Below are 24,850 nucleotides of genomic sequence, written 5' to 3' on the forward strand. Positions count from 1 at the left end.
TTGATTATTAAACTGGGGGATCTGCCAGAAACCGCTAGTAACTAAATGTGGGAAAAAAAAAAAAAAAAAAGTTCAACCGTAATTGAGGCATTTTCCCCATCAATTAGCAAATATAAAGTCTGCAAGATGATTGCAGGTTACATTTCCTTTAAACTTTCAGTACACCATGTTTCCTTCTTTTACAGCAGGTTAATAAAATACAACCCCACAAGCCACCATAGAAAAGATTAATACAGAATATTCAACAATACAAAAGAAGTTTGCCACTGGGAATTCTGATGACACTACGGCAGCCCTTCAGTGCTTTACATCCTCTGCAGCGGTGTGAAAACGTGAACGGCGGCTGCTTTCGGCACCACCATGGTGAAGCTGTGGTCTTACAGTACAATAGTGACTCAACAGGCTCCGCTGCTGGTGACGAAATAAACAAAGGGAAGCTACAAATATTTTACCCAAAAGCAAGATGGACAAAAAAAAAAGTGCCAGCATGTGTGGTGGATTGTGTACATGAATGCAGAGACACCTCAGAAATGTGTCAGACCAGGGACAGACAAGGATTTTTTTTTTTTTTTTTCTTTTGTGTGGAGGCTGCTTGATCACTCGGTGGTGCGAGTGGGAGTACTGGGCTGGTGGAGGTTCATGGTTTTGCACAACCATCCGGCAAAGTCCACTTCCTCCACTTCCGATCGCTTGATAAATGTGTGATTCTGAAAACAAAGAAACTTTGGTTTGCAACATTTACTCTTACCCAGAGATCAAAAAGAATAAAGGTCAACAAAGACTGCATACGCACCATCAACATCTTCAGGTCCGCCCTCTCGGCTGGGTTTTTAATCAAGCTGCAGATACAAAAGAAAGTTGACATTTATAAATGTTCATGTTTCGCATCAAAATTCCCCATAACCATCGAACCCTTTCACATTTTCCTCCCATGACAACCACAAACGTTGTTGTATTTTATTGCGATTTTAAGAAACAGACCAACAAAGTTGTACATAATTGTGAAACTGACACTAAATGATAAGAAGCAGGTCAGGAAACTATGGTAGCTATGAGAACTGCAGAAACCTGCAGGTGGACGAATCTGCTGGCAGAACAATAGTCATTCATATTACATGTCTACCCTCGGATGGAGCTAAATCATCACAATCATCCTGAAAAAACAACCCTGTTAGTAGCTGTAAATTACTCTAGACTGATAAGACTGTTCACTTTCAAACAGGATTAGTCCAGACATACAGCCAGAGCCACAATGGAACGACTTGGGTCAACTTGAGTGTGTAATGTGGAAAGGTTTAGGTCAACTGTGCTTGTGTGTTAAAACAAACAAGTCAAATTCCAGACATAAATCCACTCGACAATCTGGGGCAAGACCTCAAAAATGAAGTTTCTGGCTGTGATGTGACAAAATATGAATGATTTTAAGGTGTACAGCAACTTTTACAAGGCACCACATCGCCAGACTATCTACGTAATGCAACATTTTCAGTCACCAAGTGGAAAAATTTAATTTGAAACAAATGACAGTTTTCCAACCATACACAAGTGTCCAAATAAATAGCACTCCTCATTCTGTGGCGCTCACCATTTTGTCACAAAGTCCTGGAAGTCACTGCTGAAGACACCCTGTGGTAGCTTAGGCGGTGGCTGTGGAAAAAAAGTCATCATCAGGAGGACATCAGGAGAACAGCTGAAAAAAAAAAAAACCAAACAAACAAAAAAAAAAAACCAATATAGCGACTAAATCGATCAGTTATTTTTCAGACCTCATTCACAATGTAGTCCAAAAGCTCAAAGATAGCCATGGCAGGTCTACTGTCCATTCCATGTCCTGTGGAGGAAACCAAAATAATGATCATGACCTCTTGGGATTTGTATAAGATCACAATGAGAACTTTAGTTTAAGAAAACAAAAACGTTTGATTTCGTACCGCTCACAGGCCTGCCCGGTGGCCTCGGTCTAGCCATGTTGGAGCGAGGCTCTCCCTCTGCCCCGTCCATGATGGAGCGTCCAAAGATGGCTTCCAGTTCCCTGGCGTCTGGTGGGGGTATAGGGTAGCGGCCGATCGCCAGCTCCACCAGGGACAGGCCCATGCTCCACACGTCAGACTGAACCGAGTAGTGGGTGCCCTGCAGTCTCTCCGGCTGTTGAGAAACGCACAACTACGTCAGAGGGACCAGGTACAGCCAAGATGCCAGGGAAATGCAAGAGGGTTGGGCAAGGGGCTGGGGAGAGGCAGGAAGCGACGGAGAAGAGAGGGGAGGGGAGGGAAGAGGGGATAGAGAGGCAAGAACGGGTGGGGTGTGATTTGGAAAAGAAGACAAAGAGAGAGAGGGTTTGGCAGGAAGGGGAAAAACAGCTTTACAATGTTTGAGTTGGATGCGTGTCCAAGCTCAGGTGTGTGACGAAAATGAGAGCCAAAGGCCAACGACCTGTACCGTCCGTAATGCTGCTTAGGAACAACTTTGTGCTTGGAAACTCCAAGTACACTGGGACGCTTGACCCCAGGCGTCTCAGACTGAGGGGGTAGGAGGACAAGAAAGAGCAGGCGCTCGTTCGAGCTCTTTCCTGGGCACAGCCCTCGCCTCTTGGCAAGGGGGGGAGTGAGAGGAAGGCAGAGGGCGGGTCTGGCTGAGCAAGAGCCATGCGAGAGGAATGGAGAGGGAAAGTGGGGATAGGGCCAGAGGAAAAAAGGGGTGGGGGCGCAGGCGTGCAGAGCTGACTCACCGACATGTAGGAGCGTGTTCCAACAAAGGAGTTGGCCATGGAATCTATGAGCTGGCCGCTCACACCAAAGTCACACAGCTTGATCTCCCCGCGGGAGTTGACCAGGATGTTGGAGGGCTTCACGTCTGTGGCAGAAGGGACGGACAAACATAACAAACAAATGTACGTTACATATTCAGGGTTACGACGAGTGCTGCGCACAATACACCAAAACAAAACAAAAAAAATGCTATGCAAACACGGATTACTGCTTTGCTGTCATATTATAGAACACCTTAAAGCTTTTAGACAGTTTTTTTTGTTTTTGTTTCTTTTTTTCTAAAGTACATCGAGTGCCTCGCAAAAGTTTTTATACCCCTCGACTCCTCCCCCCTACTTTACTGAGGTTTTGGGTGATGGAGAAGCACAAAGTATAACATACTTGTCAAGTAGAAGGAAAATTGCATTCTGCTTTCAACGTTTTCTAACAACAAAATCTACTCATCTGCTCCGTTACCCAGAAGTAAAGTTTCTCCAAACAATATTACCCTTTAAAAAAGAAAAAGAAAAAAGAAAGAGGCTGGTTGAGACCAATGCACCACACTGGAGCCTTTTGTCACTCAGTCTTTGGTAGAAAGAGAAAGAAAAAACAAATCGTGGAAATTGAAATTATCACTCGTTTTAAACTACGTGATTAATTGATTTATCGCCACGGACTTATCGCAGATATACCAAACCGTGACTGGACTCTTAAATGAACAAATGTGGCAAGGAGAGCAGAAATCAAGGATACAGCCAAAGGCCTATGGTAACTCTACAAGCGCTACGGAGATCAACAACTCAGTTAAAGGAAATTGTTAACAGGAACACTATTAGTCTTGCACTCCATAAATCTGAGCGTGGCATCATCGAATGAAATGAATGAGAAGTGTTTAAAGTTTGCCACAAGCCATGTAAGGAACACAGACGAAAGAAACGGGGCAAAAGCCTCAGTCGCTAGATGTAACATCTGCAGCCTACGATGTTTTGACTCGGGTCGTGGATGAAATTTAAGGACCATTTACACACATTTCCTTCCACTTTACAATTATACACTACTTTGTGTTGGTCTATCACATGACGCCAAATAAAACACATTAAAGTTTTTTTGGTTTTCTTATGCAAGAAGTGGAAAGGTTCATGGAAAGGAGTAGCTGTACATGAGCGTAGTGGCATTGAGCATAAGCAGTGGTTTCTGATGGAGAGAAAACAAAACAAGTGAAAATCCTCTTGACACGCACACAAAAAAAATGAGCAGGTTGGCCAGTTGAGCGGCAGACGGCTCAACTTTCACAACAAACGTCACACAAGCCCAGTTAAAAGTCTGCGTAGAAATACAGCCTGCAAAAATAATGGTGCCTTTTAGCAGAGGCCATGGGACATGTGAGCAATGACTGAGGAAGAGGTGGCATGAAAGAGCAGGAGAACGATGGAGGGAGACAGGCAGGGAGGGTCAACAGGGCGCGTCTGCTCTCTAATCACATCCGAGAGGCTGTAATTACCGCCTGAGCTCACAGACAACTCCATCCTGGAGTACCACCGACCCTGAAGACAGAGGGAAAACTTTGCTGCAGTCCTCTAGCCGTAAACTCATAACAGGACAGCCGCGATTTCTCACTGGTGTGATGTGGAAGCAGCCCTCATTTTACACCATAAATCTAAATCGATCACAAACTGCTCACATTCCCAGATAAGACTTTATGATGCGGCGGGAGTAATAAATGTCTTGGAAACATTTAAGCGGCGTGTAATCACTTTTCCTCATCTGAATCTGGGTCTGTATCACCAGCAATAAGAGTTAATCGTCTGGATAGATTTTTGAACAAAATCTGTCTTAAATCATTAAGAGAGCGCTAGTTGTGATAACTTTTGACAAAAGATTTAAGCAGGGCCGAGTGTCATGAGGGAATGACACCGACCACAGGAACGGGGGGAAAAAAAATGGGTGACAAAAGAAAATACGTTCACGAATCACAGCAAATGATCAAAAAGAAGTGGTTTTGGTGAAGACCTAAAATGAGCAGAAACGACAGCAAAAAAGAAACTCAAATTTTTGTGAAGTCTTCCTACATTTGAGTTGTCTCAGTCACATCTTAGAGCGGGTAAGGGCGTCACCACCGTAAAAACAAAATCTTACCAAGTATTTTTAGTCTAGTTTCTAGTGCAAAATGGCTTGGTCCACTTGAAATAAGGCAAAACCATGACAACACTTTTCAGCATGATGCAGGGGCTTATTCTGAGTCAATAATTCCTTAATATTGATGAAAAAGTACTAATTATATACGAAATAATTTGCCAGAGAAACAAGACATTTTAACTTGTACGGGAAAAATGTCTCGTTTCTCTGGCAGATTATTTCGCTCATAACTGGAACTTTTTTATCAATATTACGGAATTATAGACTTAAAACAAGCTCATGTGTCTTGCTGAAAAGTTACCTATAAGTTAGTTTTGTCTTGTTGCAAGTGTACCAAGATATTTGCACTAGAAACTAGACCGAAAATACTTGGTAAGATTTTGCGTTTTTGTAACTAAACTTGAGCATTCAAACGGCAAGCTGTTAAAATAGTGGGATTTGCTTTGTAGATAATTATTACCAATACATGCAAATTATAGTCCTCTATTTTATGCATGTAAAAATAATATATATATAAATAAATAAGACAAAACTCAGGATTGTTCGGTAAGCTTCAACCTTAGTCAGAATCCCGACTTAAGGATCTGTTGTTCTTAGAAAAAAAATCCAACATCCGCAAAAAAGAAAAGGCCTCATCAATTTAAATCTCATGTAATGAAGGCAACTTGAGACGACGGATGGATATGAAGAGGTTTTTAAAAGCTATGCAGTTGGCTGAATCGACACAGATACTGAACCGTGCATCACCAGTGAACATGTAAGGAATGCAAGTTTCCCACAAATCTAAACAAGCTGGAGGAAGAGTGGACCCAGACAAGCTGGTGTATACAGTTACAATGTTCCAACTGCTCGGGTCTCATACTGAGGCTCTTCCATGAAAACAAGACCATACCTGTCAGATCATATCTTTAACGATATGATCAACAAATATTTACTACACAACTGGTGAAAGTTCAGAAGCTTCAGTCGTCCAACCTGAAAGTTGTGTTTAGAAGACAGTGATTTTTTGAGTATTGTCACGTCCGATTTAAAAATAAATCAAAATTCTTATCACAGTAAATAAGGATACAATAATTGCCCAACCCTACTTAGTAATCTTTGCAGAAGTTTGTATCAGAAGCACTTAAAGTTTTGTGTTGGTTCTTTGACATCATCTAGTTATCAGGTATCAAGTCTAGACTGGACATTTGATTATATTATACTTTATACTCTTCGTATTAACAAACAGCTATAAAAATACTACTTGCAGGGTTACTGCAATTTTCAGTAGATTAATCTTTTTAGTACAATTGCATTTTAAAATTAAATCAACTTACTTTGCAAGTTATCCAAGTAAAGGTAATTTTGTTAACTGAACCTGGAGTGTTTTGGCTCCAGAACGAGACTCAAGTGAATTCCAGCAACTACACACCAATTCCCCTCGAAACAGTGTGTAGTAAAGATACTTTCCCATGAAGGAGGAGGAAAAAAAAAGAAAAAAAAAAGAAGTAGATAAAGTCACAAAAACGCTTTGACTTTGACCATTTATGTTTGTAGTCATGTCAAATGGCAGCATGACTTGAACTGTTCAGACAAAACTGGGAATGAAGCAATTTCTTAAAACAGATGAATAAAATGGAATGAAAGAAGCAATAAAAACAGCATATTGCACAAGTTTAGCAAGTTGCTAAATGTAATTAAAACCTAATATAGAAAATCGCGGAATAATTTTTCTTAAAAGCCTAAAATTCAACAATTAAAACTTAACACCAAGAATCGGCAAAAACCCTGCTCTCTATACAAATAGCACAGCTAAATAATTATGCATTTTATGCCTTCATCAATTACCCATCTCCTTACAACTGCACATCCTATTTCTTGTTTTAGTCGTCGCTCGCTGAGCTTCCTCTGGCTTTTGCAATGACAAGTGTGCTGTGGTGCAACAACTTCACTTCTCAGAAAAAGAAAGAAGCCTTGAAAGATACTCTGACAGTCTGGAATGCCAAGATTTTAAAAGTTAACCAAATCTGAAGCATAAGTAAATGAAGGTTGGTTTGAGACTAATGCATGCTTGGTAATTGCTGATAGTTTTCTAAATAAAGCAACATTTGTTATTGTGAAAACAGTCTGATTGTGGCAGCGTCTAATCAGCCTTCATAATCAAATGTCATTCTGCTGTTAGACTGCAGGATGTGTCTTTACCTCTGTGCATGATCTGATGCTTCTCTCGCAGATAAGCTAATCCCCTTAAGACCTGTAAGTAAGAGATTAAGCACTATTAAAGCATATATTTGCAACATTTTTTTTTTCTTTTTTTTTTGCAGAGAGAATTAAGATGTCCCGATTTCTTCCCAGATATCCGCTCAGGATCAAATTCAAGGCTGTTCGAAACGATTTGTGACAGTATTAGTAATGAATGTAAAGAACCCATCATTCAATTTCAAATTTAGCTCCAAATGATCAAAAAAAAAAAAAAAAAGCACAAAAAATACATTTTTAAAAATCTGTGAACAGGTGGGTTCTACATGAGTGATTTCGAGTCACATTCCACAGTAAAATATGGGTGGAGTTCTGCTGTTTATACTGAACATGTTAATAAACATCCCGTTTTAAATCACTGACAAAGTTGAATGTTAGATGTTCAGTTCTGGCAAGTTAAAAACTTAAAAGTATAATTAATGATCATGCATAAAAAAAAATTGTAAAAGGAAAAAAAAAAAAAAAAAAAAGGAATCCAAATACGATACATACAGCTATGCTAACTTTTCCCAGAATTTCTTCAGGGATTCTTCTGGCTTCCTTAAGAACCTGGTCCAATGATCCACCGTCCTGTTGAGAAAATATTTATATTAAGACAAATTAAAGTAAAAAAATAAATAAATCACTTCTACAGACAAGCATGTAAACACACCTCTGTTTCCCATTAATCAAAAGAATGAACTGATTTAACAAGGAACATGTCTAAATGACCAGTCTGGTTGCAACTAATGATTATTTTAATAATCGATTGTTCTGCTAATTAACTGGATATWAAAAAAAAGGCGCAGTCTGCTGATTTTTCACTTAACCCTTTTTAGTATAATATTAGAAATGCATTACAACATGCAAATACATTATTTAATTCCTTTTTTAAATGAGAAAAACAATTATATCCCAAAACGCAACAATAGCATTTGATCATTTGTGGCAAAGGATGATCATTACACAAAGAGACCAAACTCAACATGGCTTCACTTTGACATGTTGATGAGATTAAAGATGTTCACTCATTCAACAGGCTCAGGAGACAACCACCAGTAAGAGTCTCTCACCATGTGCTCCATGCAGATGCTGATCTCTCCATCGCTGTAAAAAGCTCCGTAGAAGCCCACGATGTAGGGAGAGTTGCACTCGTGGAGCACCTGCAGCTCTCGGATGATCTGGTTTCTGATGGCGGGCTTGATTTCCAGGTGAATTAGCTGGGAAAAGAGAAGTTGAGAGCTTCTGCTGATGTTGAAGTAACGGCCTTTAACACACCGAGGGGACATGTCGACATACAACTACAACACGGTCCGGATTTAATGACCCGGAAAGACACGGATCACTTCTCATACAACTGGAGAGAAGTGATCTCTCCAGTTGTATGAGAAGTAGCAAGTGGTTCAGAACCACTTGCTACCAAGTGGTTCTGAACTTTTTCTTGGAAACTATACCGACAAGTTAAAACAGCCCACAAGCTTGAGCATGCCAGAGCTGCAGCTTCAGAACCTGAACGAGGGGATCTGCAGGTTCAAATTCAACACTTACTAAAAGATCATTACAATTTAAATTTATGGCATACATGATTTAAATAAATAAAAAAATCTAACATGCTTAATTCCACTTATTAGTTTACTTGCCAAAATAGATTCTATTCAACATAAGTGAGCCAAGTTCAACTCTAGCAACTAAAGCCAGTGTCTTATACGAAACATTTTAATAATGAAGGAGCTGGTGGTGGATAACTACCAGCAAGTAGTTAGCTTATTTTGATTAATAAAATCACATCTTGTTTTGATTTTTATCGACTTAAATGCAAAAGGTTAATTTTAGCAGCAAAACTCTTTCAAACATTGGTTGGGTAGTTTGAATGTCTGAAATAAATCAGATGGAAGAAGTGATGAACAAACAGACCTACACATTTGTAGCATAACTAAATGTGGTCATAGATCTTGCATGGAAAATCTGAGTTTTTCAGACTTTTTAAATATCAACACTTAAGATTATTGAAATAAAAACAGTTTCCAATATTTTCTGAAAATGAGGCACTGTTGGAAAGTAACCCAACTTTCGAACAATTCCCAAACCATTTACTGAGAACAATACCATTTGAGATTTACGTGGTAGGCTATTCAGTTAAACAGTTAAATTCTCAAAGTTATGAGAAATGCTGCTGCACAAAGTTCATCAGATAACATTTCCAGGTTCTCATTGACGTTTGACCTCAGACCTGTTTTTCCTAAGGATTGAACATTCTTTGGATTGTGGTAGTAAATTTGAGCCCAACATTAAAAAAAAGAATTTTTTTTAACATAATTATCACTATGTACGCGTCAAAGCATGCGTCTCTAAGCTTTATCTGATTCTTATTTAACTCAGAACCTGTCAAACCATGAAAGAATGGGGAAGAAAAATAAAAAAAATAAACAGAAAAAAAACATCTCTGCTTCACCTGACGCAAAAAAAAAAAAAAGTAAATAAAATCTTCAGCATTCACCTTTCGAGCCATGACCAAACGAGAAGGTTTGTGTTGGACCTTGTTGACCACTCCTCCGTTTCCGGCCCCCAACTCGCATATTGGGTCAAAATCCTCATCCTTCAGCTCACCAACCTGAGCCTTCTGGGTGAGGAAGGCCTCCAGGCGTTTCCTCTGTTGTTCGTCGAGGTCCAGCTCACCCAGTTTCTTCTGTAAGGCCTCAAGGTTGGCTCTGTGCGGAGAACATGCAAGCAGGAAGGATAACAGTTCATACGTGAAGTACTATTACAGAGAAAACACATTTATTTTAAAGGGAATTGCATAGAAACTGGATTGTTTTACAGCAACTCTGCAATTAAAAACTGAGAAAACTCAAAAGAAACAACATAATTCCACAATTTATCTATTTTTTATGATATAGTAACATATATTTTAGTGATTTTACATTGCTACCCCAATACAAATGCATCAAGCATTAACAGATATGTAGAAAAGCGTCACATAATAGAGGAATAAGTAGCACTTGTTCCCCGTCAGAGTTGATTTAAACTTGACAGAAATGTACTTACTCAGATGCAGCATCGATGGTGTTTGAGGTGGCCTGTCCCTCCCCAATGGGCGTAATGTTCAGGGGAACGGGTCTTCTTTTAGGAGCCATTTCTATTTTAACTAAACTAAACGACGTTCTCAGTAAAATACTATAGTGCAACGAGGCGGGCAGCGGCTGATCTAACCTTGCCCCTAATCAGAGATCTACCTGGGGAAAAAAAAGCAACAGGATTCGCTCTAAGTGGCTAGTGACTTGGCTAGTTAACGTTAGCAGAGTTAATGCACTTTTTGGAGCATGTCAGTTCGCTAAATAGGTAAACCGTGTCATACCGATATGCCCTTCAAAAGTCGGCTGGTTTTCGGTCTCATCTATAGGTTGAAAATGTGACAGGTTTGTTTTCTTCGGCTACTTGTCTATAATCTACCTGCCGCTATTAGCCATTAGCCACTTAGCCGCTACTAGCTAGCACCAGTTCCAGTCAAAATCGTGCTCTGCGTCTGTGAGCCGAAATGAACAGCAGTCCTCCTCTCTGAGCTTCCGTCCAGCCACAGCAGGATACGGACACCCCGGGGTCTTCGGCAGTACTCCCTCGGTGTTTAAACTCGGGGGGTGCGGGGCTCTGAAACGTACAGTTGTTCAGCGCGCTGACCGCTGGTGCCTCAATACAGGAAGCAGCAGCAGTGAGTTGCCTGCAGCATCAGACCTCGGTGTGTTTGTGACACCCACTGGGAGAGTCACGCATAAATAGCGCGAACATCCTGTCAGACAAGTTCAAAGGACACGCAAGAAAACCCCCGTGGTTGATTTGGACGGACATGTGCAGCTTTTGACACTCGTGATTAATTGATTCAGCAATGAACAAACCACGTTCACTCGTTTCTGTGCTTTCTAAAGCGTTTATTGTAGTGGTTGTGTGTCGGTCGTGAACGAGCCGACTCGAAATGCCGGCTCCTTTGCTTGAACGAGGAAAGTCAGTTCTTTAGTGCGAGTTCATTTTCTAAAGAGCGACATGACTTCTCCTTGCTCTTTTTGATATTTGGAACAAACCTGACATGTAGACTGTGCAGAAAAAGAAAACAAATGGCAATGTACATTAACTGTGTCAGCATTTGAGCTCTTTGTTGGTTTAAATTCAGGTCAAACACCCACACTCATGTTTTTTTTTTGTTTTTACTGTTGGCTGTCTGTACTTCAGTCTGCTGATGGTTGAGGCTTGTGTTTTTTGTAGCAGTCAAAACGGATGAGAGTCTGTCCTTTTATACCAAATCATTGTACTATAATTTGCCCTTATGTGTCTGGTAGCACAGTCAGTTAACAGCACACATTGTTTACCTTGAGGCAAATCAGAAGGACTTCCAATGATATTTATCTTAACAATTACCTTAGTGTCTTTAAGTCAGTCCAGAAACAGGGACTGTACAAAATTATTCCTAATCGTCTAAAGACCAAGACATGCTCAGTTATATCTCACTGCGCTTAGCTATAACGAGTGGTATTCCAGTATTTACAAATTTTATATTACATAAGCTGAGTAAAAACAAAAGGCTGTTTTAAAATGACTTATTAAGGGAACAAAGTTATTCTAAAAATATGGATAACCAGCACTGAAACAATAAGGGCAAAAATAGGATGTGTTTCAGCTATATGCTGTCAGCTTGTTACAGTTCTCAGACTAACAATATATCTATAGAGATTAAAGGGCATCTAGACCAATTTTTAAAAAAGCTTTTAAACAAACCTGCTTGCCTAATCTAGTACCTGGTTGTGTTGCTCTTTGTGGCAACAACTTCCATCAACCATTTACTATGACTGAATATGAGTTTTTATAGCACCATGGATGAATTGTTGGCCCACTCCTCTTTGTAGAGGAGAGGTTTCAAGCATTATGGGGTGTTTAAGGTACACCCACAGGCTCTCCAAACACAAATGGACTTGAGTTTAAGGTCAGACGTTGACGTTTGTGCAATCATTTCCTTTAGCATTTTCTGCCAGTTAACAGAAATCAAGGCTTCATCAAGTCACCCAAGGCCACAGAGGCTCATACCAACATTGGTAAAATGTTCTTTTCCTTAAATACTAGTCATAAAACAGATGCAGACAAAAAGTTCTGCTTCGGTCTCGTCTGTCCACTGAATAAGGATCACCAAATACTTTTGTGTGCGTGTTTAGGAACCGAGAGACGGGCCTTGGTGTTCTTGTTGGTTAGCAGTGGTTTTGGTCTGGGATCTCTCCAATGGATGGCACGGAGTCTCTTACTGTCGAATTGTGAACCTCACCTTAATGGAGGAAAGTGAGGCCTGCAGCTCTTTAGATGTCGTTCTGTGTTTCATTGTGGTGTTTCTGGATGAGCCATTGGCAGAGGAATAAAGGTCCCAGCTAGATATTTTGATAGCTATTTTAACATGCAAAGCTGTTATTTTGGACAAGCACGATTTTGGTCAAATGTTCTAATCTAAAGGTTTTACTGAATCCGAGGCACAAACAGTAATTTTCAACATTACGTAGCGTAGTCTGAAAAGAAGCTCCAAAAGATGGCTCGTTAATGGCCTGACACAAAGAAGCCGGATTGCGGAAAGGAGCCGGAATTCCCATCACTTTAGTTGGAACAATTAAGGCACATTACTGCCACCCCGTGGCAACAATAGGAAATAAAATTTTTACATTGAAACTTCCTAGACAATAAAATGTAAAACTAAAATTTGAGGTGTTTTTTTCCCCCCCTTTTTTTTAAGATTGGTCTTCTGGAAAGTATAAATGTTAAAAGATGTAATGTTGAACACCTTTTCCTTTCAGACTAATATAATAAATACATTCAGGCTGTCTCGCAAAGAATTTTCTTCTTATTAAAAAGCCTATTGCATACAATATTACTGTATGTACACAATGTTGCTTAGTACCTATAATGGAGCCTAACATAGAAAAAAGGACAAGTTAGTACATTACTGCTGACTATATGGGGTTGGAAAATGATTTCCGACATTTACAAACATCTGGAAAGTGTAAGCCCGTAAGAATTTGTAAAAAATTAAATACAAAGCAAAATATAAATGCAGCTGTTCTGAGAGGTCACAAAGAGCACAGAGGAACCATAACTAACGCTCATTAGTTATGGATATCAAAAATACACTTATGCGCATCTCACAATGAAAACCAGACACTTTTTTTAAGAACTGATTTTAATTAATTCAACACATCAATAACAGCTGTTAGAATACGATCGTTTCCAATTTTACAGTTTCATCCTCGACAGGCAACAAACGTGTCCCCACATCTGTGCATTTGGTACAGAGAAAAACAAAACCCACCTTAATCAGTCCTCTCAGTTCTCAGTGGCATTAAGAGTCCAGTGGTGCTGCACTCAGCTTCTTATTGTCTACTTGCCTAAAAGAACTGAAGGCAAATCAAGGCTTAATAAAATATTATTTAATTTTATTGTCTTAATAGGAACATATAAAAAAAAAACATTTACATCATGGATTGTAAGCCTCTGCCTGTGCTACCAATATGAATTTTTAAAAGAATAGATGCCACTACAAAGAAAAGTAAGAAAAAGAGCCTCAGCTGTCTCTAGCTTTCAAACTAAATGCACTCAGTGGCTCAGTTCCACAGTAGCAACCCGCACCACCTCATCTTTGACCAGAAGCCCACGAGAAGTCAGAGATCCCCTCACAGCAACAAATTAAAAAAAAAAAAAAAAAGTATGTGTGCATAAATTACTGACAGCTTCTAAAGTTAAAGACCTGTATTAAGATTTCTCCATTTTGCCTCAAAGTGTCCTTTCTGGATTTATCCTGTTCAGTTTTGCAGGCATTGGTTTTTGGGTGGCTCACCAAACTATCCCCCCTTCATATCCATGTCATATATGCTGTTAAGGTAAAAAGGGAAACATGGAAGACGAGATCATCTAAAGTAATTCCTTTCATCAGACACGCCCCGAATCGTCGTGTAAATCTGTGAACCTGAGCGAGGGAAAATAAAAACCTATCTGCTAAAACTGCAACTCGGAAAGCACACCCTGCAGAACTGGACCTAGCCGAACCAAACCGACACACAGTGAAGCAGGATTGCGGCTGCTGAAGGCTCCTTTACTGGATTCCTAGAATGATAGCATGCGAGAACTGGTTCAAGAGTCTCTGTTTAATATTTGCCACACCAAAGTGTCTTTCAAACTAAGAAAAACATCTGAAAGCGTTACATGAACGCAGATCTCTAGAAACATCTTAATACATGAAATATATCTGAAGCCTGCATTTGTAGACTGAGCATCTTTATCTGGGAGGCAGACATCAAATATTTACACTAATGCAGGTGCAGAGGATATATTAGAGTCTTGAGAATGCAGCAAATAAGATCTGATTTTACTCCAGCTAATAGATAAAACATCATCTAGAATGCTAAGAGCCTGAGAGTGAGAGACACAGAGAGAGAGAGAGAGAGAGAGAGTGTTGGTGCAGCAGAAAGCCGCTGTCAGTTTCAAACAGGACCCTTTGTGACCCGGTCAGGTAGGTGAGGATTTTATGCAGCAGAAAATGCACTGAAAGCCTTGAATCTTTGATCCAGCTCGTCTTCTATACCTAAAGAAGTAGAGCCACCAACATTGAAGCTACTTAGTTGCAAACAGCAAAATCCCATGCAAGTGGAGATGCCATTGCAAGTAACATCTGAAGCTAGATGAAGCCAACTGACCAGGATCAACTGCAAAATAAAAAAAATAATAAAAACATATACCAAATAAATAATTCCAACCCCAAAATGGCATCAGCACTTCAACAGCCTGTTCTGGTAATTTGTTTGATTCAAAACCTTCAGTATGAATCAACCAAAAAAAATAAACACACGAAACTGAAACCTCACTTTGTGACATCCTCAGATAACCTTCAAATACTGAAATCAAATTTCAATCACTTAAAAAAAAGGCACCAAAACTCCATAACCAGCTCCTGCCAGCGACCATTTCTGCTTTGGGCCAGTACCAGTACAGTAATTTTGATGTAAAGTCTGCCCGCGTAATAACTTATTTCATTTCAACAAATGCCTAATAGTAGCCGTTTGTTTTTGCACAGAGGTGTTAAGTCTTTGCTTCATTCAGAAGATGGTAATCCACACACCTACTACTTTTCAACTGGGTTTCTTTGTTGCTGCAGAGGGAACACAGCTGCACGGAACAAGGGGAAGAAAAAAAAAAAGAGGCAAGAAAAGAAAAAAAAAACTCCAGTGTAAAATTGGATTCAGAAATTCTCATTCACCCACTTCTTTCAAACCAACTTCCGGGCCAATCTGCTAAGTGTTAAATGACTGAGGTAGGTTCTCTTTAGGACAATAAAAATTGAAAGCTGAAGACGTATCCAAAATGGATGAATTGCTGAGAGAGCTCAAGCTTTAAATCAATCTGTCAAAAGATTCCCAGGGTTCTCAAAAGATTGTTGCCTTGTCCTTCAAACATTTTCATGCCTTATTTTGTTTGTTTTTCATCCAAAAAGCTACTGAGCAGCCTCTGTTTTCAAATTGCCAGTTCCTAAGCAATGTGACAAAAACCAGATGCAAACATTGAACGCCCATGGCTAAAAGAGCCAGTAAATTGGAGTCTATACAAAGAGATGGTGAGAAGGGAGGAGTCTGAAAAGAGAGAGGGAAAACAGACGGAGGTGGGGTGCTCGGTCCAGTCGGTGTCTGCAGTAGAGGCTGGACGGTACGGATACTCACTGCAGGGTGGCGCCGGGGCAAATGGACTTGCTTCCACAAATGTGCAGAACAAACAGGACTCCTGCTCACTGCAAGCTGAAGAGTCACTGACAGAACAAGTTTGAGCGTGTGTGTTTGTTTCGTCTGAAATCGAACCAGAGCTGCTAAAAAGGCTCTGATGCTCAGGAGATGAGAGTGTCGGTGCATCTTGACGGTTACTGTGTTCCTGTCCTCACATTTTAAGCCCCGCCCGCCGCCCTGCCCGCCTCTCTGTCTCCGCGTGTCAGTCTGTTTGGAGGGACAGAGCTGCAGGGTCAGTATGCGGTGACCAGGTCCTTGTCATAGTTGTACCGCCCCCTTTTGGGGGCGGGGCTGTCGGTGCTGTCATCTGTGTCGTCGCTGTCCCCCCCAGCCCCGCCCCCTTCCTCCTCAGAGGAGGAGTCCAGAGTCAGATCTACCACCACTCCTCCGCCCGGTGCCGCCGCAGGAGGACCTGCGGCGGCGGACGTCCCCACAGAACCGCTTCCGGACCGACCTGACAGACTGGTGCTGCTGTGGGCCGGCGAATGTCCGTTTGCTTCAGGAATGCCTGAAGAAAAAATCCCCATGTTATACAAAACAAATTCATTTTGTCGAGATTTTATATTATAAACCAATACAAAAAAGTTCACCACTGTAAAGTTGAGGGGACGATGGGTGATTTCTTTTTCTTTTTCTTTTTGACAAATGAATTTCTTGTAACGTTACTGATTATGGCTTACATATAATGAAATTTTTTTTTTTTAATTTTCAGAGACATGAAATGATTTTCAAATTAAAAGGAGCTAAAAATGATTACAAATTACAAACCAATTGTATTTCCTTTAAAATATTTGGCTACTTTGTGCCGTTATCATATAACATCCCAATAAAATACACTGAAGTGGTTGTTCATAGTGTTACAAGGCACTGTATGTAAACATTTAGAGCGAGAGGGCACAGGGTTAGTTACGTACATATATCAACAACGGGGTACTCTGGTGTGTTGCTTCGTTCCCTTTCCCTGTCCCTGTCCTTTTCCTTCTCATCTCTGATTGGTCGCCAGGAACCGTCTGTTAGGTACTCGATCTCCTCAATGTCTTCACTCGTCTCTTTGAGAATCTCGGATAATAACCTAAAACAGACGGCGCAGGTTTGAGGGACCTCATAAAGAAAAAAGAAAAGAAAACACACAAACATACAAAACAGAAGAAAAAAAAACTCCAACTCACATCTAAGCACCAAGGTTCAAATCTTCTGCCTCTCTATATTCAGCAAGCATTTAAAAATCTAACCATCCTACCATAAAAACAAGCTAGAATAAATCCAACCAATTTATCCACTGATGAGAAATTTCAACAGTGAAAACTGTTGGGGGGGAAAAAAAAAGTTTTACAGAGAAGTTAAAAGTTGGGGACTTTCCACACTAGCTTTCTTCTAAAGAATGCAAATACACCTCACAGCCAACATGTAGCACAATGCTTTCAGTCTTTGAGAAATTAAATGAATGCCGCAGAGTTTGGAGCAGAGACCCTGCAGGACATTACACGCCCAAAAACTGCAGACGAGCTCGAACTGTGCTTATTCTTTTCTATCATCGTACATTAAATTGATACCTTGACATTTAAAATTTTGGAAGAATTTGGAAACACTACTGCCGGATTGACATGACTGTAGTGCCAACTGATCTCCTCTGCATTCATCCCAACACGCCAAACAATTTCTTCTCACAATATTAGCTAATTCTCGCAACCAGGGTGTTACTTTTTCCACCATACCTACAAATGTTTTTCTCTCCAAAAATAAAGTCGTTAAGAATTAGGAAAAAGAGCAAAACAACACAGCCCACCAGCAGGATTGGCAGCGAAACAAGAATCCTAAAAGGAATCATTCACAAGCTAAAATGTTTGTTCATGGATTCTGCAGACGATTTTATCCAAAGAGACATGGAAAGTAGATTTTAACAACGCAGCTACTAGTGAGAATAGCAGGTAGGAGATGCTCTTTGAAACGCTTGGCATCTGAGAGTTTCTCGAAAAGAGAGACCCCTGTGAGTCTGTGCACTGGTACAAACATCTGGTGACATCTTTACTTTACGAAATATATGTGATATAGAACTTTGTTAAACTATGCAATTAATGAATTACATTTCTTTTGTTCCATTTTTAAAGAACAAAGAAAAAAAGGTTTTACAAGAGATTAAGGAGACTAATAATGTCCTTTTATGTTTATGGCAATTGGGGAAAAATGACCTCCTTACAAAGCAAATCACAGTTTGCAGAAAAGAAGTGAAAAGAGAACCCTTGTAGTAAGTCATTTTGTTGCATAGAACCATAAAGGAACTGCATTCTTGATCAAAGCATTTAATTTCTATTTTACTTCTGTTTGAAATTAACAGCCTAAATTAAGTGGCATAAGATTTTGCGGTTGCAGAAACATGGTTTAGGAGATCTAAACTTATAGGAAATTACATATAGGAATACTAACAAGATTTCAATAAATCTTTAAATCTACTGTAATTTTCTGACTCAGGAAAACTGAACAGTTTTTTATAAACAGAAAATAAGTGAAACGGAAGATTTTTAAAAATAACAACAACAGAGTGAATTTAACACAGAGAGGTCTAAATGTTTGTACATTGACAGAGAAAAAGGAGATTAGGCCGGAGAGGAAAGTCTCCTACCCATCAATTGTAAGCAGTTCAAATGGAGCAGGTTTGTCGCACACGGGGCAAGTCCATGTGGGCTTCTTCTCATTCATCTGCAGGAAGAAAACCGCGTCGAAACACTGAAGATGGGCGCAGGTTAAAACTCGGCATGGCACACCGAGCCGCATCTTCACCAGCTGGGACGAGAGGATGATGGAGGTGTTGCAAATTAAACAACCTTTTAAAATCTACAACTCTCAAAATTGTATTTTGTTGTTGTACTTACTGGACAGATTAAAGAAACTCTGAGGCCAGTGGTTGCAATTTCACTCTCTGGATCAAAGCGAAGCTTATCTTGGACTGGTGGTAAATAGTAGAAATATATTTGAAATGCAGCAAAGGGGGAGGTGAGAGGGTATTTAAAAACCAAAAACAAGATGACGATGATGATCGCAGTTATTTTTTTCTGAAATCTTGACTTACTGCGTTCACGACAGCGTTCTGCACTCTCCACTGAGCAGAGCTTCAGCCGGTTGAAGAGGTCTGCTGCTGTGAAGACCCTCACTAAGTACACCGCCACAGAGTAACGCTGCAAAGAGAGATTTACAACCTGAGCTGTCAAGATGTAATCAACTGCTACACAGATTGAGACAAGAGGAGTTTTATTTTTGGATGCATGAATTTACTTCTCCATATTTTTGTGCATATGATTCTAAATAATAACATTAGGGACATTGTAAAAAAAAAAAAAAGTAAAAAGAATCCAACTAGCACATTCCACTAGTGCAGAAAAAACAAACGCACACAAAAAAAGCCTGCAGTATAATCTGTAGAAACTGCTCAGAAACTCCTCTTCTGGGAAAACAAAACTCTGTACTCAGGCTTACTGAGTGGGTTGTGCAATCGAAGGTTTAGGACAAAAACAAAATGGACGGCGGCTTTTAAACAAAACAAGGCAGTCTGAAGTTAATGGAGCAGTTTCACTATTTATTCCACTTAAGAGGGGAAATGGATTTGAAAGTTATAGATTAGGTGATGAGGTTGTTGCCATTTCATTTAACTAAAGCATTAAAGTTAGTCAGCATTTTCCAGGTTCTTCAAAAGATACTTTGATACCAGCATAAATTTAAGAAAGTAATACAAAGTAAACCAAAAAGATTTCATAATCTTTGGGCAAAACCCAAAGACTGATTTGGATTTTTTTTCCCTCTCTAAAATTCTATTTAAGTTTTTAACCAATTATCAACACATTTCTTTTTTTTCCCAAACACAAATTCTTTTTCCATATTATTCCCTTTCTGCCTCTGTAGTAGTTCTCATCCACACATCTGAAGAGTTTTATGAAACCAGGCTCAGTTTAACCTACAAAACACTTAAAAACCTACGAGTCCCAGCATGCCTTGGTGGATTCTCTTAGATTTGCTCTCCTGCTGCTCTGACATGCAGCTAAGTGTTGCAGCATCTGAGCCTGACCTTGCCAAAGTTCCCCCAGGTGATGGTGACTCTGTTGGGGACGCTGGAGAGATGCAACCAGGGGGTGATGTTTATGGGACGACAAGGACGCCGAGGCTCAACTCCAGGCTTATTGGAGGGGTAATATCCCTGCAACCACACACACACGCACGCACACACACACACACACACACACACACACACACACAGAGGAAAGTAACATGTTTAAATTCAGTTCAAACAAAACAAAGAATCTTAATAGAAACTTGATCTTAATTAAACACAGCAAATCTTAAACAGATTATAAACAAAATGAAGATTTCTTAAGTGCTAATGAGGTTTAAATCCCTCTTAAGAAAGCATTTTGATCTCCAACTGGTCACTTTATTATGGACACTTATTCAATTGCTTCATGCTTAGTGAATCAGCCAATCAGATGGCATCAGAACGGGGAAGAAATGGGATTCAAAACATTTTGAATGTCACACGGTTGTTGGTGCCAGACGGGCTGGTCAGAGGATTTCAATAAGTATTGAGCAAGGCACATGACTCTGAGATACTATTAATCATATGTTTTAAAATTTGAAATACATATGGATTGAGATGTATTTTTTTAGTATATCAAAACATGTGTTAGATTGTTTTTTTTGTACTAAATGAAATGAATGAATATGACAATAATCAAATATGATTTAAACACAATTTCTGAACTCTAAAGTCTCCGCCTTTTCAAATATAAATCTGATGTTGGCATCAACAGCAGCTGAGAGTTAACAGGCAGAGTCTAAATCTGCATGGATTTAGACTCTGAATGGCGTTTAAATCCATGACACTTGAAAAATTACATCCTTCCCAAATATGATCCAAAACTTATAAATGCAATGAATATTTCAATTCAACATATTGAGCAGCTCTGCAATTGATAGGCTGGTTTTCTCTCACACAACCATCTCTCTAGTTTAGAGAAAAATGATCAGAACAAATAGAAAATATGCTGACACAAAACGATGCTAACCCAGGCTGGAGTCAAACCTGTCCTTTCGTAATACAGTATTAAAGTCTAATAATTAGCCAGCAAATAACAGTAAAAGGTTAACCTGCTTTCCTGAAACATCAGCAAACATCAGAGTGAATCAACCTACCGGAACATGACAATAGGACTGGTTGACTTTGACAGCAATGTTGGGGGGATACTGGTCCTCCTGAACACCAATAGGGTCTGAGTAACAGATTCTGCATGACAGAGGAAGCACAGCAGCATGAACGATCATCTGTGATAATCAGGGTTTTAAAAAGACTGAACAAAAATGACGCATCTATCAAATTAAAAAATTTATTCTACACAACCTGGATAAGCGTTTCGAAACTCACCTAAGAACCACTTGGACTGATCGGATCCCAGCACGAAGCTCACTGGATAGACAGTTTAAATTAAACATAGACTTTAGCGTTATAAAAACAAGCAGTTTAGAAAAAAAACACAACTAACAAAGCTCCTGAGTTATTACCTTGCATTCCGGACCTGGTCTGCTTGGCTTGGTGTTAATTCGAAGACGCAGTGACTGTCCTGTAATTTTTCACTGTTGTGAGCAACTACAGAGACAAAAGTAGGCACAAGTCAGCAAAAACAAAAAAAGTAAAACCTTAGTAAATGAACTTGGTTTGCACTTACCCAGCTCTGTTGGCGGCAGAAGCGTCTCTAAGGTTTGGTAGAAGGGCAGAGGGACCAGCCTGACCTCGGTCGCAGGTGTATGGAGCGGTTTGGAGATCCCGTTGAGGTAGTCTGTGCCCTGTGAGGTCAACGACGGGGAGGAGCTGAGTGATGAATACGCCACCGGGACGCCCTCTGGACGTCGCGCCGGGAGCCACGCGGCCGATTTGGGGAAACGCGACTCGTAAAGCTGCCGGACGTTCTTCAAGAGTTCTGGACTGTACTCGGTCTGCACTAGCCTCAGTGCACGCCCCACCAGGTCCTGCTTCAGACCACTTTTGCTGCGACCCATTGAGGCCAGCAGCGTCTGTAGGTCTGAGACCCGGAAACTTTTCACCATGTTCTGAAGGGAGGACAAAGCAAAACCGTAAGAAAGACTTCAGGGAGAACATTTTAAGCCTGTAAACTGAAAACTTAACAGAATAAAACATCTCACACTTTGAACACCAAGTTTCTAACCAAGCAGATGGAACATCTCAAAACTAGACCCGTGTAGCCACGTTGTTGTAGAGAGCACTACGATCATAAATGTTCATTTAAAAAGTGAATATATAGCCTACATCACTATATCATATCAATGCATCCTACGTACTGACTTTTGTAACAACAGCCAAAGTGGTTTAACATAATGTATGCTTGAAACTTAGTGTTTCTGTGTAGACCTTACATTGTACATTTTACAGCTTGACGCAGCCTTGTTGAGTGGCAGTAGTTTTTCCTGATCCCAGGTAGGATTACAGCATTACTTTGTTGAAATGTCAAAATACTTCACACAATTTCTGGTTTATGAGATGGACTAAAAAAGCTATTCTTGTACAATTTGCAGCTGGGGGCATTTGCAAGTTTTTTGTTGTTTAACTAGCAGAATGAAATTTCACAGAAGGTGCATATAGCACTAACAATAAGGGTAAAAAGAAAAACATTTATTTATCGAGTATATCTGTATATATACTGACTGATAAATGCCACTTATATTGAGAAATGACATTTCTCATTAAAAAAAGGATCAAATGTATAGTTCAGCTCTGGCAAAAGTGTTTTTTTAAGCATATCGTTCAGGGTTTTCATGGTAGTACAGTTGGTAGCACTGTTTCCTCGTGTTGCAGTGAGATCCGGGTCCAAACCCACAACTTGGGGTCTTTCTCAATGGAGTTTGAATGTTCTCCCCATGTAAGCACGGGTTCTCTCCGGGTACTCCAGCATTCCCAAAAACATGACTGTTAGGCTTATTGTTTACTTTAATGGCCAGTAGATATGAGTGTGTGCCTCTGTGTTGTTCTATGATGGATTGTCCAACTGACCAGGGCATACTCTGCCACTCCCCCAACGACTGCTGGGGACAGGCACCAGCCCCCACGCGACCCTCCCAGAACAAGCTGGTACAATCAATGAGTGGATGTTCACATGTGTGTTTTCTATAAACAAGTATGCAGCTACTTTTCACTCCAATCAATCGATTGGCAGTTATGCTTTTGGCTGTGCTGTCTGTCTTCTTAACATTAACAATATGAAACTACCCAAAATATAATTTGTTATCTTTTTTATTTTTATTATTCCAATTAGCAAAACAGCCAAGGCTTACCGGTTAAGTTTGGACCAACATGGCCAGATTTACCTGAAGAGACAGTTTTTTTTCTGCTCAACCAATTAATTTGTTATTAACTATTTACATAGCAAAATATATTTTAGCACATTCTGAATAATATTAGCCTGAATAAATGTACAATTTCCATATAGAATTATGGACATGTATTTTTTTCTGTAAGTATTACATTTTATATGTTTCATTAAAATAATATGATTTTAATGAAACATAATCCAAGCCTAATCCTTGTGTTGCATGATAGAGTATTCCCTCTACATGTTTTACTTATCAATATATAACATTCTGCATAAAGGAAAATGAATAAAAAGGTGTATTACAAATTGATTAACTGTCATTTTTGACTATTAAAAAGCCAAAACATTTAAATATAACTTGTTAAACGTTTCAAATTAAGCCTGTTGGTGGTTCAAGATCAGTAGCATAAGTGTGTGTATGATTTTCAATTTATAAGTGTTTTGTTTTGACATTCAATGCTACAAAATATATTCCCATGACTTGATAAACATCTGAGGTCATGTTTACTCATATGTAAAGAACTCGTTTGCTGATCTCATAATAAGAGGAACATTTCAGCAGAGAACAGGGTATATTAGACAAAAACAAGCAGCCTAAGAGAGGACGTCTGTTCAAATGAGCAACTAGAGCGATTGAAACATTGTTTTCGACCTGACATGTTGCTACTTTGTCTGCCGGTGTTCACTTGGATACAAGTGGACGGATGCTTTATGTCTAGATTGAAAAAAACCCACACAATTCTGTTCTTTTTGTTTAGAAAGCAAAATGCTCAGCATCAATAAGGTAGCAATCAGGATGCTTGCCTCTCTAGAGACTAGCTTGTCAGTATTCAATCATTTTGACAGATGGCCGGCTCTAAAAATAAAGAAGCTAACTAATAAATAAATACCTAAACTATTTGTATTACAAATGAAGTTAGGTGAAATGTGTACATCTTTGATATGTGGTCTCATTCATTATCGGTGTCTTCCCTTAGACCCAGCATGATGCTAACTAAACCAAGCACTTGCCTGGTTAACATAACCTAGCAGGCTAGCTTTGTTAGCCCCACAGGCTAGTTCTTTTCGTCGTGATTTAAATATGCCAAATTCGTAGAAATTTATATATTTAAAATATCGATAAACGAGCCCATGTTACTCCAGAGCCGGTGTGACTTTCAGGTCATATTCCCGCGTCCGTTTCCCCATCAAGCTAAAGCCACCAAGCTTTACCTACCATCGCTTCCACCAGTTCGGCCGCCATCTTCGCGTTGCAGTACCGCGAGAGTCACAAATGACGACAAGTCCTCGACCAATGAAAGGCCAAACCTTTTCGACAGAGTTGACGTTTTGACCAATCAGAATGCGAAACAAAAGAGTGACACTTAAAATAGGCGGGATTACCGTCTTTTAAAGATATGGTACACCTTTTAAGAAATACTCTGAGGCAGGTCTCTTTTTCTACATTAGGCCTCAGTATCAATGAATTTCAATGGGCTTCAAAATAGGTGCCAACATAATATGTTTCAGTTTTATAATGTTGAGAAATTTCGAACCCATGTCTCTGGTACTGTTGAAGTTCAAGCTGAAAGTAGAGCACAGGCTGTCAAAGTGG

General features: G+C 39.7%; 2 protein-coding genes across 2 annotated transcripts; both read right to left on the reverse strand.

Moving 5' to 3' along the window:
- Positions 1-499: 499 nt before the first annotated feature.
- On the reverse strand, positions 500-10,917 carry map2k2a (mitogen-activated protein kinase kinase 2a). The gene is made up of 11 exons (XM_008407132.2): positions 10,146-10,917; positions 9,598-9,808; positions 8,174-8,320; positions 7,614-7,691; positions 7,065-7,116; positions 2,729-2,853; positions 1,932-2,145; positions 1,767-1,831; positions 1,586-1,647; positions 794-839; positions 500-707 (listed from the first exon to the last, which is right to left on the reverse strand). The coding sequence occupies exons 1-11, from the start codon at positions 10,232-10,234 to the stop codon at positions 597-599; spliced, it is 1,200 nt and encodes a 399-aa protein (XP_008405354.1). The 5' UTR covers positions 10,235-10,917; the 3' UTR covers positions 500-596.
- Positions 10,918-13,284: 2,367 nt separating this feature from the next.
- On the reverse strand, positions 13,285-24,548 carry pias4a (protein inhibitor of activated STAT, 4a). Its single transcript, XM_008407131.2, has 11 exons — positions 24,473-24,548; positions 21,598-21,979; positions 21,434-21,518; positions 21,297-21,338; positions 21,068-21,158; positions 19,947-20,075; positions 18,957-19,062; positions 18,760-18,833; positions 18,510-18,670; positions 16,804-16,961; positions 13,285-16,397 (listed from the first exon to the last, which is right to left on the reverse strand). Exons 1-11 carry the CDS (start codon positions 24,497-24,499, stop codon positions 16,123-16,125), a joined length of 1,530 nt encoding a protein of 509 aa, XP_008405353.1. The 5' UTR covers positions 24,500-24,548; the 3' UTR covers positions 13,285-16,122.
- Between the last annotated feature and the right edge of the window lie 302 nt (positions 24,549-24,850).

The sequence above is a fragment of the Poecilia reticulata genome, linkage group LG4 (genome assembly GCF_000633615.1).
Source record: "Poecilia reticulata strain Guanapo linkage group LG4, Guppy_female_1.0+MT, whole genome shotgun sequence".
Lineage (NCBI taxonomy): Eukaryota > Metazoa > Chordata > Actinopteri > Cyprinodontiformes > Poeciliidae > Poecilia > Poecilia reticulata.

Bases quoted from the DNA above. Each gene is read 5' to 3' on its own strand.
- map2k2a (XM_008407132.2), bottom strand. From the start codon at position 10,234: ATGGCTCCTAAAAGAAGACCCGTTCCCCTGAACATTACGCCCATTGGG. The intron at 7,117-7,613 runs GTATGTATCGTA...TCTTACTTACAG, and splicing joins TGGGAAAAGTTAGCATAGCT to GTCTTAAGGGGATTAGCTTA. The intron at 708-793 runs GTGCGTATGCAG...CTTTGTTTTCAG, and splicing joins CGGACCTGAAGATGTTGATG to AATCACACATTTATCAAGCG.
- pias4a (XM_008407131.2), bottom strand. From the start codon at position 24,499: ATGGCGGCCGAACTGGTGGAAGCGATG. The intron at 21,980-24,472 runs GTAGGTAAAGCT...TCCTCCCTTCAG, and splicing joins CCGAACTGGTGGAAGCGATG to AACATGGTGAAAAGTTTCCG. The intron at 18,834-18,956 runs GTAAGTCAAGAT...ATTTACCACCAG, and splicing joins AGAACGCTGTCGTGAACGCA to TCCAAGATAAGCTTCGCTTT.